Source organism: Pristis pectinata, chromosome 33, assembly GCF_009764475.1.
Source record: "Pristis pectinata isolate sPriPec2 chromosome 33, sPriPec2.1.pri, whole genome shotgun sequence".
In the NCBI taxonomy this organism is placed as follows: Eukaryota; Metazoa; Chordata; class Chondrichthyes; order Rhinopristiformes; family Pristidae; genus Pristis; species Pristis pectinata.
In genome coordinates, this window is record NC_067437.1 from 4,868,620 (window position 1) to 4,890,392 (window position 21,773).

The 21,773-nt window shown below is 41.6% G+C and overlaps 2 protein-coding genes across 5 annotated transcripts in view; one reads left to right on the forward strand and one right to left on the reverse strand.

Moving 5' to 3' along the window:
* Positions 1–13,032, forward strand: part of LOC127585532 (cytohesin-3-like) — a 55,268-nt gene extending 42,236 nt beyond the window's left edge. For all 4 annotated transcript variants that reach the window (XM_052043076.1, XM_052043078.1, XM_052043077.1 and 1 more), the window contains exons 7-13: positions 660–772; positions 3,100–3,248; positions 5,635–5,746; positions 7,657–7,733; positions 8,640–8,711; positions 11,145–11,299; positions 11,655–13,032. In XM_052043076.1, the coding sequence (XP_051899036.1) occupies positions 660–772; positions 3,100–3,248; positions 5,635–5,746; positions 7,657–7,733; positions 8,640–8,711; positions 11,145–11,299; positions 11,655–11,733 (757 nt within the window). In that variant the 3' untranslated portion in view covers positions 11,734–13,032. The remainder of the gene's footprint in view (positions 1–659; positions 773–3,099; positions 3,249–5,634; positions 5,747–7,656; positions 7,734–8,639; positions 8,712–11,144; positions 11,300–11,654) is intronic.
* Positions 13,033–15,220: 2,188 nt separating this feature from the next.
* Positions 15,221–21,773, reverse strand: part of gga1 (golgi-associated, gamma adaptin ear containing, ARF binding protein 1) — a 37,728-nt gene continuing 31,175 nt past the window's right edge. Inside the window, exon 17 of the mRNA XM_052043085.1 lies at positions 15,221–20,945. Coding sequence (XP_051899045.1) covers positions 20,835–20,945 — 111 coding nt within the window. The 3' untranslated portion in view covers positions 15,221–20,834. The remainder of the gene's footprint in view (positions 20,946–21,773) is intronic.

The following is a 21,773-nucleotide window of genomic DNA, read 5'->3' on the forward strand; positions in this document are numbered from 1 at the left end:
GTCCTTTTAGAATCCAGCAGCCTTTGTGTCGTTTGCGTTTGACTTTTCTGTACACTCTTACTTTTCTCTTTTTTGCTCTGGTCTTTGCTTCCCCCTGCCATATTAGTTTGAAACCTCCCCAACAGCTCTCGCAAACAATCCCCCTGGGATATTGATCCCAGTCCTGCCCAGGTGTAGACCGTCCCATTTGTACTGGTCCCACCTCCCCCAGAACCAGTTCCAATGCCCCAAGAATCTAAAATCCTCCCTCCTGCACCAATGCTCAAGCCACAATTTCATCCCAACTATGCTGCTATTCCTAATTTCCTACAATTCCTTTTGCTTCAGATTGTCTACCAGCAAGCTCGAGTTGGGGAGGAGGGGGATTGGCAGTACGCTGCATTAAATTATTAGAAGATCACTATTATTATCGATCCCATCTTAATTCATCCATCCTGGTGCTGCCAACTGCTCTTAAGTAGTTCCAACTCTGTATTCTCTGATAACCCAACCAACCTTTGCACAAGAAACTTCCCAGTATTAAATACACTTCCCTCAGCACTGCCACCTCAACGGACACACAGCTTACAACAACTTCTCTCTGTTTTCCCCTGCATAAAACCTCATGTGTATGTGTTCCAGCCAATGTACTGACACCCAGATTTTGCCCCAACTTGCAGGCAGTTCCTGTGGAGCTTCCGATTGCCAGGTGAAGCTCAGAAGATCGACAGGATGATGGAGGCCTTTGCAACGAGATATTGCCAGTGCAACCAGGATGTTTTTCAATCTACTGGTGGGTACCTGAAGGTTGCAACTGATGAGGTATTCATATGCTAAGACCTTTATACAGATTGTTTAATTCCTGCTGCAACAATTCTCAGATACACCTTTCCATAAGTTTTGAATCAGAATCAGAATCAAATTTATTATCATTGACATCTGTCGTGAAATTTGTTGCTTTGCGGCAGCAGTACAGTGCAAGATATAAAGACATAAAAATAACTATAAGTTACAAAATTAAATAAATAGTGCATAAGAGGAATAATGAGGTGGTGTTCATGGGTTCATGGACCGTTCAGAAATCTGATGGCGGAGGGGAAGAAGCTGTTCCTGAAATGTTGAGTGAGGGTCTTCAGGCTCCTGTACCTCCTCCCTGATGGTAGTAATGTGAAGAGGGCATGTCCTGGGTGGTGAGGGTCCTTAATGATGGATGCCGCCTTCTTGAGGCGCTGCCTTCTTGACGCACCGCCTCTTGAAGATGTTCTCGATGGTGAGGAGGGTTGTGCCCGTGATGGAGCTGGCTGAGTCCACAACCCTCTGCAGCCTCTTTCGATCCTGTACACTGGAGCCTCCAGACCAGACAGTGATGCAACCAGTCAGAATGCTCTCCACCGTACATCTGTAGAAATTTGCAAGAGTCTTTGGTGACAGACCAAAGCTCCTCAAACACCTAATGAAGCAGAGCCACTGGTGTGCCTTCTTTATGATTGCATCAATGTGTTGGGCCCAGGATAGATCCTCTGAGATGTTGACGTAATGTCAATGTTTCCACTTCAATTTTTCTATGTCAATTTTCACATTGGTAACCCCTTACAATAATTTTTTGAGATCTTACTTCTGATTCATTCACTATATTGTACACAGGGAGAATAAATTGTTCAAATATTGACTCTGAGGGATACTCCAGGAAAAAATAAAAGTTTTATACTTTATAACATGAAATAATTTAAGCCGGAGTAGGACATCCAGCCCCTTGTGTTGGCTGATCTCCTACCTCAACACCACCCTCCTGCACTAGCCTCACGTCTCTTGATTCCTTAAAATAAAAAAAACTGAGGATGAATTCAGTGATCAAATTTAGCACAATACTTAGATGGATTCCAAACCATTTCATAGTTCCTTGAAAGAGAGGTGACTGGTGCAATGGGTGCTTCAGGGATCTGGTGCAAGCGGGGCAGCAGATTTCTGGAGGGGCTGAGCTTTCTAGGTAGTGGTGGTAGTCAGATCTTTAGGTTACAAAGACATGCATGAGTCTGTCAGTAGCATAGGCTAGGTAGAAACAAGCCTTCTTGACCACTATTGTTAACACATTCGAATAGGGTCCATTGGAGACTTCCTGTCGGTGTGCCTTTTTAAGCCGTCTATGGTTTTGCTTGCTGACCCCACTTGTCCCTTCTCAGTCCAAGGGATGGGTTAGTGTCAGTAACTTTGTTGTGGTTGTCGAGTAGGTTGATCTGAAGATGTCACGTAGTCAGACTGACTCTCACAAAGGAGCAATCTAGCCCCTTACAATGTTATTCCCACAACATTGCATAGGCAATAAAAAGACCAACACTTATTTAGCACCTGTTGTGACCTCAAGATTAAATTTTTACATACAGTTAAGTCCTATAGAAGTGGTGTTCCTGTAATAATGCAGGAAATGTAACAAGCAATGTGTGCAAAGCATTCACACACACAGCAATGCAATAAAGACTATATTATCTAATCTTAGCAATATTGGATTGTAGGTTAAATATGGGCCAAGGTGTCCAGGAAAACTTCCCTACTCTCCAATGGAATTTTTTTTATATCCACCCATTTTAGGCACCTTGGCTTAATGTATCACCAGATCACAGCACCAGTGCGGCACTCTCTCTGTACTGTACTGGAACGTCAGCCTGCATTTCGGTTCAAGAATCTGGGGAGCTATTGTCATGTTTTTGAATGGTGTTTGGGCTAATTACCACTCTCATCCTCTCCTCCTCTACCATTTCTGACTCTGAAGCTAGCCTGCTGCTCACTGAACCATGGTTGACACCAAATGCAAAATGCCTGAAGGAATAAAACGCACTGGAGCAAAAAACGAGCTGCTGGCAAAACTCAGCAGGTCAGGCAGCATCTGTGGACAGAGATGGACAGTCAACATTTCGGGTTGAGATGCTTCATCTGGACCTCCAGCAGCTCGATTTTGCTCCAGCTTCCGGCTCATGCAGTGTCCTGTGCCTCCAGTTAAAACAAGCTGCTGGATTGGATTTAAGTGCTTGGAGTTCTCATTGATTCTTTATAGCTTTGCAGAGTGGCTTTAATTATTTGGTGCTATTTCTCTGGGGCTTATTAACAAAGCACCTTTCATTGCAGATACCTGTTATGTGTTGTCGTTTGCAATCATTATGTTGAACACAAGTCTACACAATCCGAATGTTAAGGAAAAACCGGCACTGGAGCGGTTTGTGGCAATGAACCGCGGGATCAACAATGGAGGAGACCTTCCGCCAGAACTACTCAAGGTGAGTGCTCTCCAGGAACCGACTGAGCATACACCACCAGCAGCCTGGGTTCACTGGACAATTACAAAATAATGCGCAAAAGGTGAAGAGGGAACATGAAACAGTACAACACAGGAACAGGCCCTCCGGCCCACAATGTTGTCCCGAACTAATTACACCAGTAATTAAATGTCTACTAAACTAGTCCCTTCTACCTACGTAATAAGATAAGATCTTTATTAGTCACATTTACATTGAAACACACAGTGAAATGCATCTTTGTGTAGAGTGTTCTGGGGGCAGCCCGCAAGTGTCGCCACGCTTCCGGCACCAACATAGAATGCCCACAACTTCCTAACCCGTACGTCTTTGGAATGTGGGAGGAAACCGGAGCACCCGGGGGAAACCCACGCAGACACAGGGAGAAAGTACAAACTCCTTACAGGCAGCGGCGGGAATTGAACCCAGGTCACTGGCGCTGTAATAGCGTCACGCTAACCGCTACACTACTGTGCATTCCATATCCCTCCATTCTCTGCATATTCATGTGCTTATCTAAGAGCCTCTAAAAAGCCCCTGTCACATCTGCCTCCACTATCACCCCTGGCAGCACATTCCAGGCACCCACCACCCTCTGTGTAAAAGACATGCCCCGCACATCTCCTTTGAACTTACCCCCTCTCACCTTAAATACATGCTCTCTAGTATTAAACATTTCAACCCTGGGAAAAAGATACCAGCTGTCTACTCTATCTATGCCTCTCATAATCTTATAAACTTCTATCAGGTCTCCCCTCAGCCTCCGCTGCTCCAGAGAAAACAACCCAAGTTTGTCCAACCTCTCCTCATAGCACATGCCCTCTAATCCAGGCAGCATCCTGGTAACCCTCTTCTGAACCCTCTCCAAAGCTTCTACATCCTTCTTATAATGGGGCGACCTGAATTGAATACAATACTCCAGATACAGTCTAACCAGAGTTTTATAAAGCTGCAACATAACTTCCTGATTCTTGAACCCAATGCTTTGACTAAAGAAGGCAAGCATGCCATACACTTTTTTTAACCACCCTATCAACCTGTGCAGCCACTTTCACGGAGCTATGGAATTGGACCCTAAGATCCCTCCGTACATCAACACTATTAAGGGTCTTGGCTTTAACTGGTACCGTCCCTTTATATTTGATCTCCTAAAGTGCTACACCTCACGCTTAGCTCACACATAAACCAGAAGTAGTTCTAACATCATCTCAGGTAAAACCAGAGAGTGTTGTAGATGCTCAGCAGGTCAGGCCTGGGAGGTGGATGTTGACGCTGGTTACAGGGAAGTACGTGGGGGGAATGGGATTGATTAATTTGCTTTGAGAGCTAGCATTAACTTGATGGACTGAATGCTCTCCTTCTATGTCATTACAAAACTGAGAATGATAACATGTGAGACAGGAGAAGCAGGACCATGGTCTGAAATTACAAAAGGAAAGTACTATGGTTGCTGGAAATCTTAGCAACAGAAGACATAGGGAATGTTCCTTATCTGTTGAACTCAATGAAGGCTGTGATGTATCTAGCTGTTAGTGGGTTTGCTTCACCAAACACATTGTTGACCTCCCTGAACGAACATTGTGTGTTGCTGGCTTACGTTGAATACTGGCCCAGTCTCTGCAACGCGTTCGTAATGTAATCCTTTCTGCCCCTGTACCATTCTGACAAATTTGCGCTGCACCCTCTCTGAGGCCAATATATCCTTCCTGGAAATAAGATAAGATTAGGTAAGGTGTTAAGATGATAAGATTAGATATTAGTGATAAGGTGATAAGATTAGATATTAGTCACATGTAAATCGAAATACACAGTGAAATGCATCTTTTGCGTAGAATCTTCTGGGGGCAGCCCGCAAGTGTCGCCACACTTCCGGTGCCAACATAGCATGCCCACAACTTCCTAACCTGTATGTCTTTGGGAGGAAACTGGAGCACCCGGAGGAGACTCACGCAGACACGGGGAGAACGTACAAACTCCTTACAGACAGCGGCCGGAATTGAACCTGGGTCGCTGGCGCTGTAATAACGTTATGCTAACCGCTACACTACCATGCCTGCAGAGGAAGCTGGGAACTGAACACAGAGGGGGAAATCAGGCTTTACAGTCAGCTGGGTGGAATTTCAAATCAAGTTGAACCTTCTGGCTGTAATACTTTCAAAAACATTTCACTTTAGCATTTCCTTTTGCATGACCTCAGTTTGCACTAATATACTTTGCACCATTCTGTTGTTCCGTGCTTGTCACTGTACTTATTGTACAATGTTTACTCTGTAAACTTCATGGGAGCAAGGAATTCCATTGTACCCTGGTGTACATAGAAATAAACTAACTAACTAAAAGGTTCCCTTTTATTGATTCTTCTGCACAGAACTTGTATGAGAGCATCAGGAATGAGCCGTTTAAAATCCCTGAAGATGACGGGAATGACTTAACGCACACATTCTTCAATCCTGACCGGGAAGGATGGCTTTCCAAACTGGGTAAGTGTGAGATCCACCACGTCCCATGGGTGAGTCTTACATCAGGGGCATGACAACACTGTGCAAGGAGGTCTACCAAACACAAGAACGTGCTGTGCACTTGAAGGAAGATTTGGTGGAGGCACTCGGATATTAAATCGACCTGCTGCAAAGAACACGCAGCAGAATCAGAATCAGGCTTATTATCACTGACATATGTCGTGAAATTTGTTGCTTTGCGGCAGCAGTACAGTGCAAGACATAAAGACATAAAAATAACTATAAGTTACAAAATTAAATAAATAGTGCAAAAGAGGAATAATGAGGTAGTGTTCATGGGTTCATTGACCATTCAGAAATCTGGTGGCGGAGGGGAAGAAGCTGTTCCTGAAATGTTAAGTGTGGGTCTTCGGGCTCCTGTACCTCCTCCCTGATGGTAGTAACGTGAAGAGGGCATGTCCTGGGTGGTGAGGGTCCTTAATGTTGGATGCCGTCTTCTTGAGGCACCGCCTCTTGAAGATGTCCTCGATGGTGGGGAGGGTTATGCCCGTGATGGAGCTGGCTGAGCCTACAACCCTTTGCAGCCTCTTGCGATCCTGTGCATTGGAGCCTCCATACCAGGCGGTGATGCACCCAGTCAGAAGGCAGTTATCAAAAGTGGAATTTCCAATGTGCAGAGTCAATGCTGTTTTACATTTTATGGGGTTGACTTTATTTCACCATGATCTAGATATTGACATTCTGCAATGCACTACCACTAGTGGGGCAAGGTTTTATATAATTCATGTGAATAATTATAATAGTATTTGCAGAAATTATGTCACTTGATTATATCATTTGTAGGGATGTTGTTTTACAATGTCCTAAAATTTGTGGGGATAACATAAAAGGAAATACTCACAGCTCAAGCAGTGGCTGTGGAGGGAGGGACAGAGGTTAATGTTTCAAGTTGATGACCTTTCGTCAGAACTGCTTTGCAGGACAGCACGTTGGGTGTCTGAACGTGGCAGGGGTGATGTGAGTTCCAGAGAATGGTTATAACTCACTGCCCGATAGGTGGTGGTGCTCAGGAAATGGGAGTGAAGGCATTGCTCTGTTGGAAGCCAGCATTGACTTAAGGGGCCTCGCATACCGTCACAATTGATTATATAAAAAAACTTCCATAATTATGCCATTTCATTATACCGTACTGTTTGTCGGAGTAATTCCTTTAGTGGAGACACGAGAGTCTGCAGATGCCGGAATCTGGAGCAACACACAAAACACTACAGGAACTCAACAGGTCAGGCAGCATCTATGGAGGGAAATGGACAGTTGACGTTTCAGGTTGAGACCCTTAATCTGGACAGTCTAGCACTGCTTTTAATAAAGGTCTTGACTTACACTTCCCCCTCTATCAGGCAGAGAACTTATCGTGGTTCCCATGACACTTTAATGCTTGAACTCATATCAAGCCTTAACACATGCTGTGGGATACTCCTATGACAAATATTATTGTCACAATGATCTACACTGAAGGTGCCAGCATCTTGCTTACAGAGGTATTGTTGGTCTAGGGTATGCTCTGGGACAATGAGCACTGGGAATTGTTAGAATAAGGGGCTGCAGGATTTTGGATGGTCTGGTGTCATGGAGAGTGGAGATCAGGAGGGTGTTGAAACTCAAGTATGGAGGTAGTGAAATAGATGGACTGAGGTAGTGATGAAGGCAAGATTCCCCAGGTGTTCCAGGTCTAGCGTCGAACAAATCCATGATTGTTGATAGAGATGTATTGTGGAGGATCAGCATTGGCCAATCAGACCTCAGTCTCTGGCACTGCCTTCCTTTCGGTAATCCTGTTCCAACTAATTGAAGGGTAAAAGTCAACAGTGAGATTACACTTCAGGGTCTTGCCCTTCCCCTGTGTAACCCAATTCCCACTCTCTTTATAGGTGGTCGAGTAAAAACATGGAAACGTCGGTGGTTCATTTTGACGGACAACTGCCTGTATTATTTTGAGTACACAACAGTAAGTTGTCTCTGTCATACTATGTGAGATATTTGAGGGGGAAATGTTTGCATGCTTTGATTTTTTTTTCTCCAGCTCCGCAGTAAGAATTCATCCATCCTCTGTGGTTCCTTGAGATGGTGAAGGGGGAGATATCCTGAACTGTTACTGCACACCACTTTCTAGTCAGCAGCACAGGCAGGAACCCTGCCTGCAAACTAAAAACGTGACTGACCAATTGCATTCTATTAGTGTGTCCCAACAGTGCTTTACATCCAAAACTCTTTGCAGTCCAGTCACTCTTTTAATGTAGAAAATTTACACATAGCAAGTTCTCACACATGGCAAAGTGATGCTGACCAGATCATCTGTTGTAGAAATATTGATTTGGGGATAAACGTTGGCTCCAGGATGCCTGATCTTCTTTGAAGCTGCATTCTGGGGTTCTGTGTCCTGTGTGGTCTGAGTCCCATCAGTGCACATTCAGTGTATAGGAAGCATCTGAGAGGTTTTGTCCACTTTTTGTGTGTAAGTCCGTGCAGTGCGGCTTTGTCTCCCATTACCGTGGGTTTCTTTGTCAACAGGCCAAGACCTTGATCTGCCAAGGTGTAGCAAGTCATCCTTGAACCCCAAGGGCTGCTGAAGAGGAAGATAACAGTGATAACTGTGGGAGTTTTTCTTTCCACATTTATCTTCAGGAACAGTCAGGACCTCGGCTTATTGTCTCATCAGAGAATCTGCACAGCATTCCTTTGGTAGTGTCAGTCAATCTTTGGTACTTGAGAGTTTAGAATGGGACTTGACCACACAACCTTACACAAAGGGGAAAGTGTTATCCATTGTGTCAATGTCAATAGTGGAAATTCTAAACCAAAGAATATTTTGAAAAAGAGGCACTTATAACAAAGACACTCATTTGTTTTCCAGGATAAAGAACCCAGAGGAATTATTCCATTGGAAAATTTGTGTGTGAAACCAACAGAAGATTCCCGAAAATTGGTATGTAGTCCAACAGGTTCCTTTCAACAGAATCAAAAGGTTAAATATATTACTGCCATCAGCTTGAGTGAAGCTTCTTCTCTTAAATAGACTTATGAGAAAGCTAAAGACAAAATCAAACTATTTTTTGCTACCAGAGGTGCAAGAATGAGGTAACTTTCAGCCTTTCTATATGGAATGTGGCTCAGAAGATAATTGGAGAGTCCAAGCAGGTGGTACAACCCTCTGTGACTGTCCTGGACGCTTGCCTGACCAATCTGGGCGAAACATCATTAAGAAAAAAGAACAAAAAGACTTTGGGAGATGTAGAGTGGGATGGAGAGGTTCTCTGATGCAACCTAAAATAAAGAAAGATAATGCCAGAAATACTCAGCAGGTCAGGCCACTTCTGTGGGAAGAGTAACAGAGTTGTTGGGTTGTTCTCTTTGGAGCATCAGAGGCTGAGGGGGGACCTGATAGAGGTTTTTAAGATTATGAGAGGCATAGATAGGGTAGACAGTCAGAATCTGTTCCCCAGGGTAGAAATGTCAAATACTGGAGGGCATGCTTTAAAGGTTAGGGGGGGGGAGTTTAAGGGAGACGTGTGGGGCAAGTTTTTTTTATGTAGAGAGTGGTACGTGCCAGAATGGGTTACCAGGGGAAGCAGGCAGTTTGGTGGAGTTTAAGAGGTGTTTAGATAGACAGATAGACATGAAGGGAATGGAGGAATATGGATGATACCCAGGAGGAATGCATTTAGTATAAATCGGCATCAAGATCGGCACAACATTGTGGGCCGAATGGCCTGTCCAGTGTTGTACTGTTCTATGTTCTAGAGTCAATGTTTCAGATCAGAATCCCATTCCAGCATCTGTAGGCTATTTTTTCACTTACCTGATGCAACCTCCAGTAACGCACCCATAGCCGGCGACTCTAGCCTAGCCCAGCAACAGCATCTAGTGCACAGGGCAGGTGACGTAGATGTGGCAGTATTCACCCAGACCACCTTACACATGGATTGTGGAAAGCCACACACTCAGCCTACTCTGTAGACCCTGTAGGATGCGGCGGTTAAAGAAGCCTGTGGATTGGCCGGTGGTCGTCCTGGGGCTGACAGTCCCTGCCCCTGATTCGTATGTAATAGCATTAGCTCTGAAAGATGCTAGAGAATACCTAGGTTGTGCTTTCTGTGCAAGCATGTTTCCCCTCACCAATTAAGGAAGCTTACCTCTATTCAGTACCTTATACATCTGATTTAAACAGCCAGGTTTCCTTAAGATACCATTGGCAGACTTTTAGCTCAAAACCATCACCTTCCTTCATTGGAACGATGAGCGCAGGACCAGGTTATTTAGCCCCTTGATCCTGCTCTGCTATTCAGGGAGATAAAATCCCAGAATCTTAATCAGCCCATTGTGCCCTTGCTGACTCTCCACATGGACAATCCCTTTCCCTGCTCTCTCTCTTAAAGGGTTTCCATTTGGATTTATCCAATCCCCCTTTGAAAGCAATGATTGAACTTGCTTCCACTGTCCTTTCAGTCACTGCTTCAAAACACTTTTCCCCACATCACCCCTGGTCCTTTTGCCAGTCGCCTTAAGCCTCTGTGGTTCATAGCCCTTTCACCAAAAGAAACACATTTCTCTTTAGCCTGATCTGTGGCCTAAATGTTTGCCCCACTTCTGCTCCATTTCCAGTAAGTTTATACCTAATGAACAAATGTCTTCAGAGAAAATGGAAAAAAAAAACTTTTTTTTAATGCACCTAATGATTTGTTCATGGTAGTGTCCAGATTAGTTTTTAGTTTTTGGAAACTTGAGTACAATCCTGGCAGATGGGTAAACCTTTAAATTTATTTGTGGAATAAGAATAAAGGAGCAATACAAATGTGGCGAGCCGGTGCAAAAATGGTAAAAAGACAAGTACACAGTCACTCCTGACAATGTGTGCACCTTGGACAAGGCTCCATACATATTATGTAAGCATCAGTGAATTTTGCACAGTCTTGCTCATAGATAGTGCATGAAAATGGCATTATTTTAGACCCGTTGGTTAGACCTGGGTGACTGATGCTGCACTATCACCAGTTAGGAGAGGTCTACCCTGAGAATAGGCACAGTAGTGTAGTAGTTAGTGTAACGCTATTACAGCGTCAGCGACCCGGGTTCAATTCTGGCCGCTGTCTGTAAGGAGTTTGCATGTTCTCCCCGTGACTGCATGGGTTTCCTCCGGGTGCTCCGGTTCCTCCCACATTCCAAAGACGTACAGGTTAGGAGTTGTGGGCATGCTACGTTGGTGCCAGAAGTGTGCCCCCAGAACACTCTATGCAAAAAGATGTATTTCACTGAGTGTTTCGATGTACATGTGACTAATAAAGAAATCTTATCTTATAAATGCAGCGATTATGTATTTTATAGATAATAGACTGTTGACCGACCTATTTTTATGTTGCAGAACTGCTTTGATTTGTATTCACCTAATAGTAAAGGTCACACCATAAAAGCCTGTAAAACAGACACAGATGGACGAGTTGTTGAAGGTAACCACCAGTTTTACAGGATATCTGCACCTTCAAGAGAAGAAAGGGATGCATGGATCAAATCAATCAGGTAAAACTGAGCCAAATGTTAAAAGAAAAACTGGTATTATTGGTTTGGTTTGGCAGATGAGTTAGCTAGGTCAAGATATTCTTACTGCAAGAATTCTCAGAATGTATGTAATAATCTTCTGCTTAAATGTTTAAAAATCTTTTCTAGTTAAAGGTTTATACCTCTGATGAGAACCTATGGTTTATGGATTAGGTTAAGTTAAAATTATGATTTAAAAGTTTAAGCATTTTAGCTCCTTGAGTAAATATTTAAGATTATTGAGTCTGGCAACATTGCAATGGTAGTTACTGTATCTAAGTTCTTAAAAAAGTAAGTGTAATGCAAAGGAATAATTGTGCTGTTATTATATTTCCAGAGCCAGTATTACTCGAGATCCTTTTTATGACATGGTGGCAGCAAGAAAAAGAAAGTTAACCAGCAACAAACTGAATTAGAAGGACCTTCAGTTTCCTACCTCTGAACTGCTAAATAAGAAAGTGAAGTGACTTTCAGTTCTACATATATTGCACATACCTTTGAGGTATTCCTTCTGTTCCAGTGGTTGGAGTGTGCATGTGTCCATTTAGGATGGTGCCTGAACTATCTCCTGCACTCCCGGTATTGGATTGTGAATTGCAGAGAATTCCAGTTCCTTTCTCCACTTCATCTATTGAGATCAAATTGCCAATCCAGATATTGGGACTGAGTCAAGTCTTCATTGAAACTATCAGGATTCAACAATATTCACAGATTCTGCACTGCACTATTTCAAAGAAGAAAATTCATAATGCTATATTTTTATTATTTTTTTTGGTTCCACTGACATCTGTTGGATTATCTCTTTAGCACCTTATACTTGTGCATCTGTGTATTTATTAACATAAGAGTCAGATTTCCTTGTCTGTAGATGATCAGCTATGAGCTTGTAGTACCTGCTTATACTTCCAACATAACTATTGCACATTTTAATATGATTCATTCTATGGGCAATATCTGGACTAATTAAGATAAATGTCGGCTCTTGATGCATGGTTCCCCAGTACTAAAGAACATTGGGATTGCAATTCACTCTCCGAGGACAAAGACGTTTACAAACGTACAAGCTTTTTGTTGAACATACCACCGAGTGACTAATGCTTTGTATTGGGTATATAGTTGGTTTAAACGAAAGCAAACACATGATTAAGTATGTTAAGAATAGAAAATAGTGTTACATTTTATGCAGCTTTAGGTTCAGGCCTGGTGCTCTGATTCTGAACCCTAAATTATGATGTTGCACGTTTTTGCTTTCTAGTGTTCTGCCCTAATTGCCTGAAACTGCAGCCTCTCACTGGGCTATATTTCTGCTTATGCTAGACACTCAGTTGAGCAGTCTTCATCCTCCTAATGTTGGCAAGCTACTCAAAAGCATGGAGAGATAGGAGGAATGCAACTGAATCTAAATCTTTGGCGGCACAACCAAACTTTCCTTAGGCGAGTTTTATCCTGCATCTCCCCTTCCTCAGCCTATGATAAATAGCAAACCTTCCATAATCATCTGGTTGTGAGAGAGGCAGTAAATTGTAGTACAAACGTATTTCTAATACACCTTACTCTTTCTGCTCGGGATGCATGCTATAATTTTCCTCTAGGTTAGAAGATAGTGGCTGTAAGGCCCACTTTCTATCCTTGAGCACATGACCCAGGCTGTCAGTGTGTTACTGAGAGAGTGACAGATTGTTGGAGATAGTTTTTCTCCTGCTCTCACAAGCTGATGCACAATTTTTCATTGCTCTACTTGAGGAGCTGGGTGGGGTGGGTGGGAGTTCTCCTTACTGATGTCGATATTTATTTATTCTTGCTGTAAGCAACAATTTAGGACAATATACATCAGTGACCAAGTATTTAAGTTGCTTTAGTGTACTGTGGGATTCCCAGTCAAGAAAAAGGTTTTGTAAATGAAAATCCTTTAAATGGTGTTAATCTGATTACTTGTTTGTCAATTTATTCTGCCACATTTCAGCTTGATTAGATGGACAATCCATACCCTCTACTACCTCTGAATGGTCAATGGGTTCACACCAAGATATACATTCACCTTTTACACAGATAACAACAAAAAGCTTGAGTGGGGATCTTAGAAAGAGGGTTAGAATCCAATAGGCAACAGCAGAAAAGTTAAATCCTTTGGTACAAGTAAACATCAAGTCTCAGTCTAGTGTGGAAATACAGGGCAAAGACTTAGGCACTGGGGAATGAGTTGAGAACTAACTTCATTACTCAGAGGGTTCTACATCTTTGAAGTTCTTTAGTCTAGAGGGTTGGTTTTCCATGGCTGAAACTGATTTACATTTGCAGGCCAAGGGAATGGGGAAAATCATCAGGAAGATCGAGGATCAGTACTACTTGCACAACGCCAGTGAAGGCTCACAACTTTTAAGACAGCCTTAAAAATTGTTTCAATGAAATTTGATCATCTTTATCCACATTCAAGGGCACAGGTTCAATGTTTCCACAGAGAAAGTAATTTTACTTTCAGTTGTGCCATTTCTTATTGTAAAATGTTTAAATTCTTTATTAATTATATTTTGAATAAAAATTGTTGAAACTGATTTTGCAGTAAGGTTTTATTGCTGTAAATAAATTAATAAATGTATATTTTCCAAAAAGAATCCTGCATTCTGAACCACTGTGTTCTGTGTTTTCTAAGTGATGTTTTGGCCAATGTGTGTGGAACCTCTAAAGACAAGAATAATATTAACCAGAGGCTGGGTCCTTTAGCCCAATAGGACCTGTGGTGAGGGGGGACCTCTTTGTTTCCTAACTTTCAAGGATCAAAATCAAATCCTTGAAAAGGAAGGTTTTATAGAGCTATGAAGAAAGGGCAAGGTTGTTGTGGAAACAATTTTAAAGAGTCAGCACAGATCCGACACGCTGTGTTCTATAACACTGTATTTAAATGCTCTCCTGATACTTCGATAAGAACTTAAATAGGAGCAGGGGTAGGCCATCCAGCTCTTCAATCCTGCTCCACCATTCATGGCTTCTAACTCAGCAGTATTTTCCAACACTATCCCCATATCTCTTGGTGTTCAGAACTGTATTGATCAATGCTTTGAACAGATAGAAAATTCCAAAGGTTCAACACTTTTTGAACATAGAATGGTTCAACGACAGGGATAGGCCCTTCGGCCCACAATGTGTACTGACCACGTGCCAATCCCGAGCAACAATCTACCTGGAGGAACTCAGCGGGTCAGACAGCATCTATACAAGGAATTGGAATATTATTGTCACTTGTACCAAGGTACAGTGAAAAGCTTGCCTTGCATACTGTTCATACAGATCAATTCATTATACAGTGCATCGGGGTAGTACAGGGTAAAATACAGAATGCAGAATGAAGTGACCCAGCTACAGAGAAAGTGCAGTGCAGGTAGACAATAAAGTGCAAGGTCATAATGAGGTAGATTGTAAGGTCAAGATTCATCTTAACATACCAGGGAACCATTCATTAGTTTTATAACTGCGGGATAGAAGCTGTCCTTGGACCTGGTGGTACGTGCTTTCAGGCTTTTGTATCTTCTACCTGATGGGAGAGGGGAGAAGAATGAATGTCCAGGGTGGGGATGTTTTAGGTTGAGACCCTTCAGCAGTCCTGATGGTCTTGATCCATTTCCCTCAATAGATGCTGCCTGACCTGCTGAGTTCCTCTCGCATTTTGTGTGTTGCTCCAGATTTCCAGCATCTGCAGTCTCCCATGATGACAATCCAATCTAGCGTGGTTCAGTCAAAACTTACTGTTCAATTAGCTTCAACAATGGTGGTATTGATAACACACAAGCTTTTCACATCTGAGTTCACATCCACTTTAGAATTGCCTCTTTGCGTAGTGTAAAGGATTCACACTTTAATAAACTGAGGCCTAGACCCTATAAATCTAATAAAAAATAAAAATAAAACCGACTTTGAGCAATTTATTGAAAAATATACACAAAGAAAGGCAGGCCTGGAGCACATCGTGACTCTAGCCTGGGAAAGAAAACATTAATTCCCATAAATACATCTTTGCTCTAATGTACATAATTCTGAAAGACCATATAAATATATACACGTTAGTTCTACAGACCCCAAGCAGGGGATTTATTGAAACAAGTAGCTGTGCAACATTAGAATAAGGAATCAGCGCATCTGTAGTCAGACTAAATACATTTCCACTTTCTGAGGCAGACCTGACACAACCTGGTAAGTCCTGCACTTTGAATGCATTGGGTACATCTCCCTTTTGGGGGGGGGGGGAAAGGTTTCACTTGGTTACATACCAAACAGGTTATTCTCTCGTTGTTGACAATCATTGATAAAATTCAATTCATATCTTCAATGCATTCCATGGCCTTAAACTTTACAGATTCTGAGAGCATCTGTGGGTCAAAACTTCTCTTTCCATCACAAGAGGTCCGAAGACAAAACTGGGAAATGCAACAAGATTAAATAATGGAGAGTGGCGTTCCTAGGGTCTCAGGTTAACACCACTATGCAAGGCACAACATAATGTGTCATAGAGACAGATTAAATTTAATCTCCGCAATGGTAAAGTGTTGAGTTACTTTGTTGGTCTTTTGTTAAAAGTTACTGAATGTGAACTTTTTCATCTAGTGTTCATTTGGTTACAATTCCTTGCATATTACTTGAGTACACCCTAATATACAACCAACTTAGTGCACATCATATTTTGAACAGAGAAAGGCTGTGGTCAGAAGGATCCTTGAATCAGCTGGGCAATGGTAACATCCAGCAACAGCGGTAAAATGGGATAATATAGCCCAGATGTCATCTCATGGTGAGAACTGGTGCTGCAGCTACTTCATGAGAACTGAAGCCTGGCAATTCACATACAACAAATGGTCTGCAAACTGGTCCAACAACAGATATAGTTTGGCACTTTTGTTAGGGTTCCTTGCAGGCAATTCCTAAATGGCCAATGGGGTCTCTGCATGTGCAGGTCAGAAGCTAATAGGATTCACACCATGATATTTCTCAGCTGCTCAGTAGGGTGCTGGTGGCTAAATTTATGGATGGATGGGTTTATTCCCTCATTCCTATATCCATCTCTGGGGTTCAAATGGTACCAATACCTGTGGACAATAATGGTTGAACTACTTGCCATAGGCCTACTCTGCTCATTGTGATTCAGGCACAATCCAATTTACAGGGCCTCATGAAGGGTTTTGCACAAGTCAACATAACAATGAAATTTGTTGCCACCCATATCAGTCTACTCATTATGGAGGAAACTCCCATCCTCTGGACAACATATCCCAAAATAAATTCACACTTAAGAGTTTGATGCTCCCCCAAATTCATTGCAAACTAGTCCAGACACATTGCAGGTGGTGGAATTTTCAGGAATTCTCCACAGGCCAATGGTAACAAATGGCTAGCTTCAGATAGCCAGGTTGCCAAGATGATGTTCCAGCATGAAATAAAAATTACATTGAGCTTTCATTGAATTGCAGATGGTTCTTGTGGGAACACACAGCCATTACTGCACTGTTGTCAGGACTCTGTAAGTAAATGGGAGTTGGTCTGATGTTTCAGAAACTTATTGTGCTGCAACATATATGGGGCATGACACACTGGTGCAGATTGTTTTCCAAACAACTTAAGGACACTAACTTCCCCCATGAGAACACAATTACTTATGCATGTGTATGCAGCTTGTGATTGACTTAACAGTGACTGCTTTTCATAACGTTGGTTGTGAGCACAAACACAAGCTCCATTTTTCCAGCTTGTAGAATGTGTTCTAATTATACAGTCCACTTAGATGTGAGGTTAACAGAACGAAGGTTTCACTTGGCTCCAAGAGAAAATACAAACTGCAGGAAATATGAGCCACACTGCTCGTGGCATCAGAGGGCCAACTTGCTATTTTGGGTTGGGCTATTAGGTAACTTACTATCTGGTCATAAAGACCAACATCATGACTTCCCTGATACTCCCTGCATGGAGCATCACATAATCCAATCTTGCGGCTGTATGGTCTTTCTGAATCCGATCACAACATACTCAGGGCCAATTTGATGACTTTGAGAACAGTACAATTACAGAAAGGAAGAGTTCAGTATCATAAAAGTTATTACCCCTCATGTTCTAGTGAACTATTTTAAGTTTAAATACAACATTCACTCTTTTCCAGAACTTATTGTTTTGCTCTTGCTTCCACTTTTGTCTCCTTTGATGTTTTGAGGAAAGAACAAGCCTCTATCATATGCTGTGAACTCCCCCACTTCTGATCAAAGCAACTGTGCTCATGCTACTGTGAATAAATGTAATTGTAAAAACAGAATCTAATCTTTGCTAAGTATTATTACAGACTACACAATCACACAAAGTTTGCTTTTGTAACAACAAAAAGCACTTGCAAGACTCTCAAATATGCAATGAACTGTGTGATTCTGAATTAAGCTATCAAATTGTTTTGGAAATTAAACAGAATCCTTGCTGATGACTGCATTTAAACTCAAAGACTAATATGGTATGTTTCTCATACATTCTGCAGCCCTTGAATTGCAAGGCTTCACACATATCCTCATTGTTACACCTCTATTTTTGGAGGTCACCAATTTCCTTGGGCATTTATACACCGTTTGTCAGTACTCCAGTGTGATGATCTACTCTTGATAAAACTGTAGACTGTCCCCACCACCCAATCTTCCAGATATTAATATTTATTTTTCACTTTTGCACATGAAGCATTGTCCTTTTACTTGCACAGGTGGTGACCAAGCTGCTGTGTAGCTCCAACTTCTGCTACACTTTACTTTTCTCCTTAACCTATCACTGGTTTGCCATATGGATAGTCTGAGCTTTGTGCATAGGGTGCCGGGACTGTGTAGTCTGCACCCAACTTCAACTGTGTAAAGAGCCACTGAACATTTGTAGGGATCTCTGGAAATTCTTTTTCTCAAGAGTTTAAAATGAATCAAGGAAAATGCAACAGGTTTCTGGAAACAACACAGCCTTTTGAAGACTGAGCTCGTTTCATCTAATGGTGATGGAAGGGCTGAAATATAATCACCTTTATGACAGTAATTCCTGATGATGCAAAGGAAGAATACCTGTCGTTTTATTTGATTACTGCTTACTCAAAACTGTGGTGTCATTCCTTCCTGCACTAGAAAAGTTAAAATAACTTAATAATTCATCAAATGTGAAACACAACCTCAGATAATCCCCAATATGCTGACTACGGCTAAGGCATTTTCAAGGTCGTTTTACTGTTGTAATGTGGAGAAACATGGCTGTCAATAAAATTCCACAAATTTTCATGAGGTGAATGATTAGATAATCTTTAGCTGACAGTGAAGAATTAAAATCACATAAAATGTACAGGGGAAACATTGCTTTTCATAAAAAGCTGAGCCATCAGTTAACTGTAATTAAGCAAACTAGAATTAAGAACCTACAATAAGTCAATCTTATCAAGCAGCACTTAAAAAATTTGGTTAATAGTACCTGAAAAACCTGCATGATAATAACTGGACATGCTACAACTTTTATATTAACCATTATTCCAGTCTCCAAAACAGTGCAAGGGAAATGATTGATTATAATTAGCATTCAAAGCACTGAGAAGGGAAAGCTTTAACTTGTGCATAACAATATTTTTATGCTTACTGACATGAGGAAGTTTTACTTGGCCATTCAGTAATCAAATAGTGAATATTGGCACTAAGTAAAATTTAAGGAACATTAAAAAGGCATGGCATACACCAGTCAATGAACATTGCATCAGGTTTTAAAGGTTCAACCATTCCCTATTCTATTTATCACCATTTTGTAGACAGGAAGGATGGAATCTGTATTTCACTTTTCATCGTCAACTCCTGCTCCATGGGAGCTTATAGGTTTGATAAAAAAAAACGGATTCCAACTTTTGGGTTTCAAGGATCCTTAGGTTACTGAAAAGACAACCCAAGTAACATAGTTATTTCAGATTCATGGTCTATGCTTGAATGCAGCATATCGTACGTATACAGCAACTGAGGATAATCTGTCCATAGATCAAAGCAGAGTTTTCAGGCTCATGGCCAGGACCCATTCCAACCCCTGTTCATAATTCTGTTCTACCAATGCTTCATGAATTCACTCCAATATCCTGTAAAGTGAAAGCATTTAGTGTTTGTTATCTCAGGCTAGTATTGTTCAAATTAATCAGGACCAAGATTATATTATTTACTGAGCCACTTTTATGTTGGAAAGGTAGAGCAGAGGGGAAAAGTTTCACTCCAAAGGCACACACCTGAAATGTGCACAGTATCACTATTTTCACCTGATTGTGTCAAAAGTTCTGCAAGAGGATAAGGAAAGAAGTTGGAACTGATGTGCAGTCACCCCAAATGCTTGTCATCATGAATTGGTTCCATGTACATAACAGACCAGAATAGGCAATGCTAACGTTACAGCGGTTTGCTGGTTTTCAATGCTACTGAATCTTCAGAGGCTGGGCCATTTGTACTTGCATAGCCAAGAGAGCCTGAGCTGACATGTCCAGAACACTCTCAACGTAAACAGTGAGTATCCATAGTCTGGGTATGAACACATCTAACTCCTTCAGGTAACTAAAATCAGAGTTCCAACCAAATGCTTGGATATTGTGTGGCTGAACCTGCAATGTTGCACTCCCGGTAAGGATACTCAAATTGTACAGAGATGCTGTTAGAGATATGGTGTTCCAAGTATTTCTCCTGAACTACTTAGGAGTTGTTTCTCTGCTGGGTACATAAGGGTTACTCATATATCCAGACCATTCGCAACAAATGAATGAGTTTTTTTAAACAAAAATAATGCAAACTACTTCAAGAGGCATAATCTTAATTCTGCATTATTTCACCTTATTGGTCAAGATCTTAAAAATTAAATAATTTAACAAAAGGGACGTGATGAGCTCCACCACCCAGGATTTTCCCAACGTTCTTTGTCCAAATGGCCAAACTTCTTCAGCAAACCAAAAGGGTTTTTGATAGTGAAGCACAAGCCCAGACCCTGACTTGACTCAATATCAGGGATGTTCTTTCCAGTTGGAACCAAAAGGTTACGCACCAGTGGAAATTTCTGCCTCTTGGTTTGAACGCCTCAGCTGTGTTCTAGCCTTAAACTGAGCCATTCAGCTTGCAGACTGGAAGAGAGTGGCCCACAGAGGCAGAGCTAGAAAATACCGCAGGAAAAAGTAGACTTTGAAACGTCAGAATAAAACTTTTTAACAATTTTATCATATACTGAATAAAATTATGGAGTCCTCATGACATCAGGTGTAACACCATTGCACACTGAGAAGGGACTATTTTGACATAACTAGTTAATGACAGGAAATAATAACCTCCTGCTCAGTAGCAGAAGAGGTCTTGCTCCAGACCAGTTTGTTGTTTGGTAAAGATCTGCCTTAGAAATCAGAAATTTCCTGCTTCAGGAATTGGTTTTAAATTACTGTTGCCCCTTTTGTTCACTCTAATAGTAAAATGTTGGTGGTCTCCTAACAACAGAGCAGCGGTGCTGTGTAGTGTCTGTGTCCATGTTAGAGACTCCCCCAGGACTCTGGAGGTGGGAACTGATCCACGTCTCCCATTTCATTGAAGGTTTGGTCGCCCAATGTAAACGTGAGCTTGTATCGTAAACGGACTTTCTCCTGCAAAGAACGAAGCCACACTTTATTCATTTTTAGGAAACTTCTAAAACATGACATTTCACTCAATAAATTACCCACTCTTAATGAAGGAGGTTGCACCAACGTCAGCCCTTGTAGAAATCAGGATGCCCATAAGAGACGAGCTTGGGTTCAGGCCTGCAATTCTAATGCAGCTTTGTTGCTACAGCAAAGCTCTAAGGTGCCAGGAAATTTAACATGTTTGGAAATTGTATGCTTGTATTTCAGAGTTGTGTTGCTTAAATAGTGAACATGTAGTGGCCTGAGAAAAGGTTGTCCATTGTACTCCTGATGAGAATTATAGACTTCATAAAAAAGCAGGCTAAACAGTCCAAATGATCTATGCTTATATATGCTACCTGAAGCTCCTGCTCTTCTTCATGTATCCAATACTTGCCCCATCTACTAACTGAAACTATTTATCTCCACTGTTCCATATGGCAGGAAGTCCCATATTCTAACCAGCCTTTGGGTAGAGAGCTTCCTCCAGAATTCCCTATTGTAACAGTCTTACTTTTCCAAGCTACAAGTTTTGGACCTCCCCATATGGAAACATGTCTAATCTAAAACATTTTTATGGAAAGGCACATGGTTTAGGCAGCTAGAGATATGGAGAGGAGGATGAATATTTATTTAATTCAATGTTCAATTGCATCTGCAATTTTAGTTCTCTCACAAAGCCAGCTCAGCTATGAAGCTAGACAGAAAGTACAGTTAATATTAATGGTAATTAAAAAATCTAAAACACAAATTCATTAGTTGAACTTTTAAGTAGTTACTACATTTGTTTCAACAGTCTGCATCTTTGTC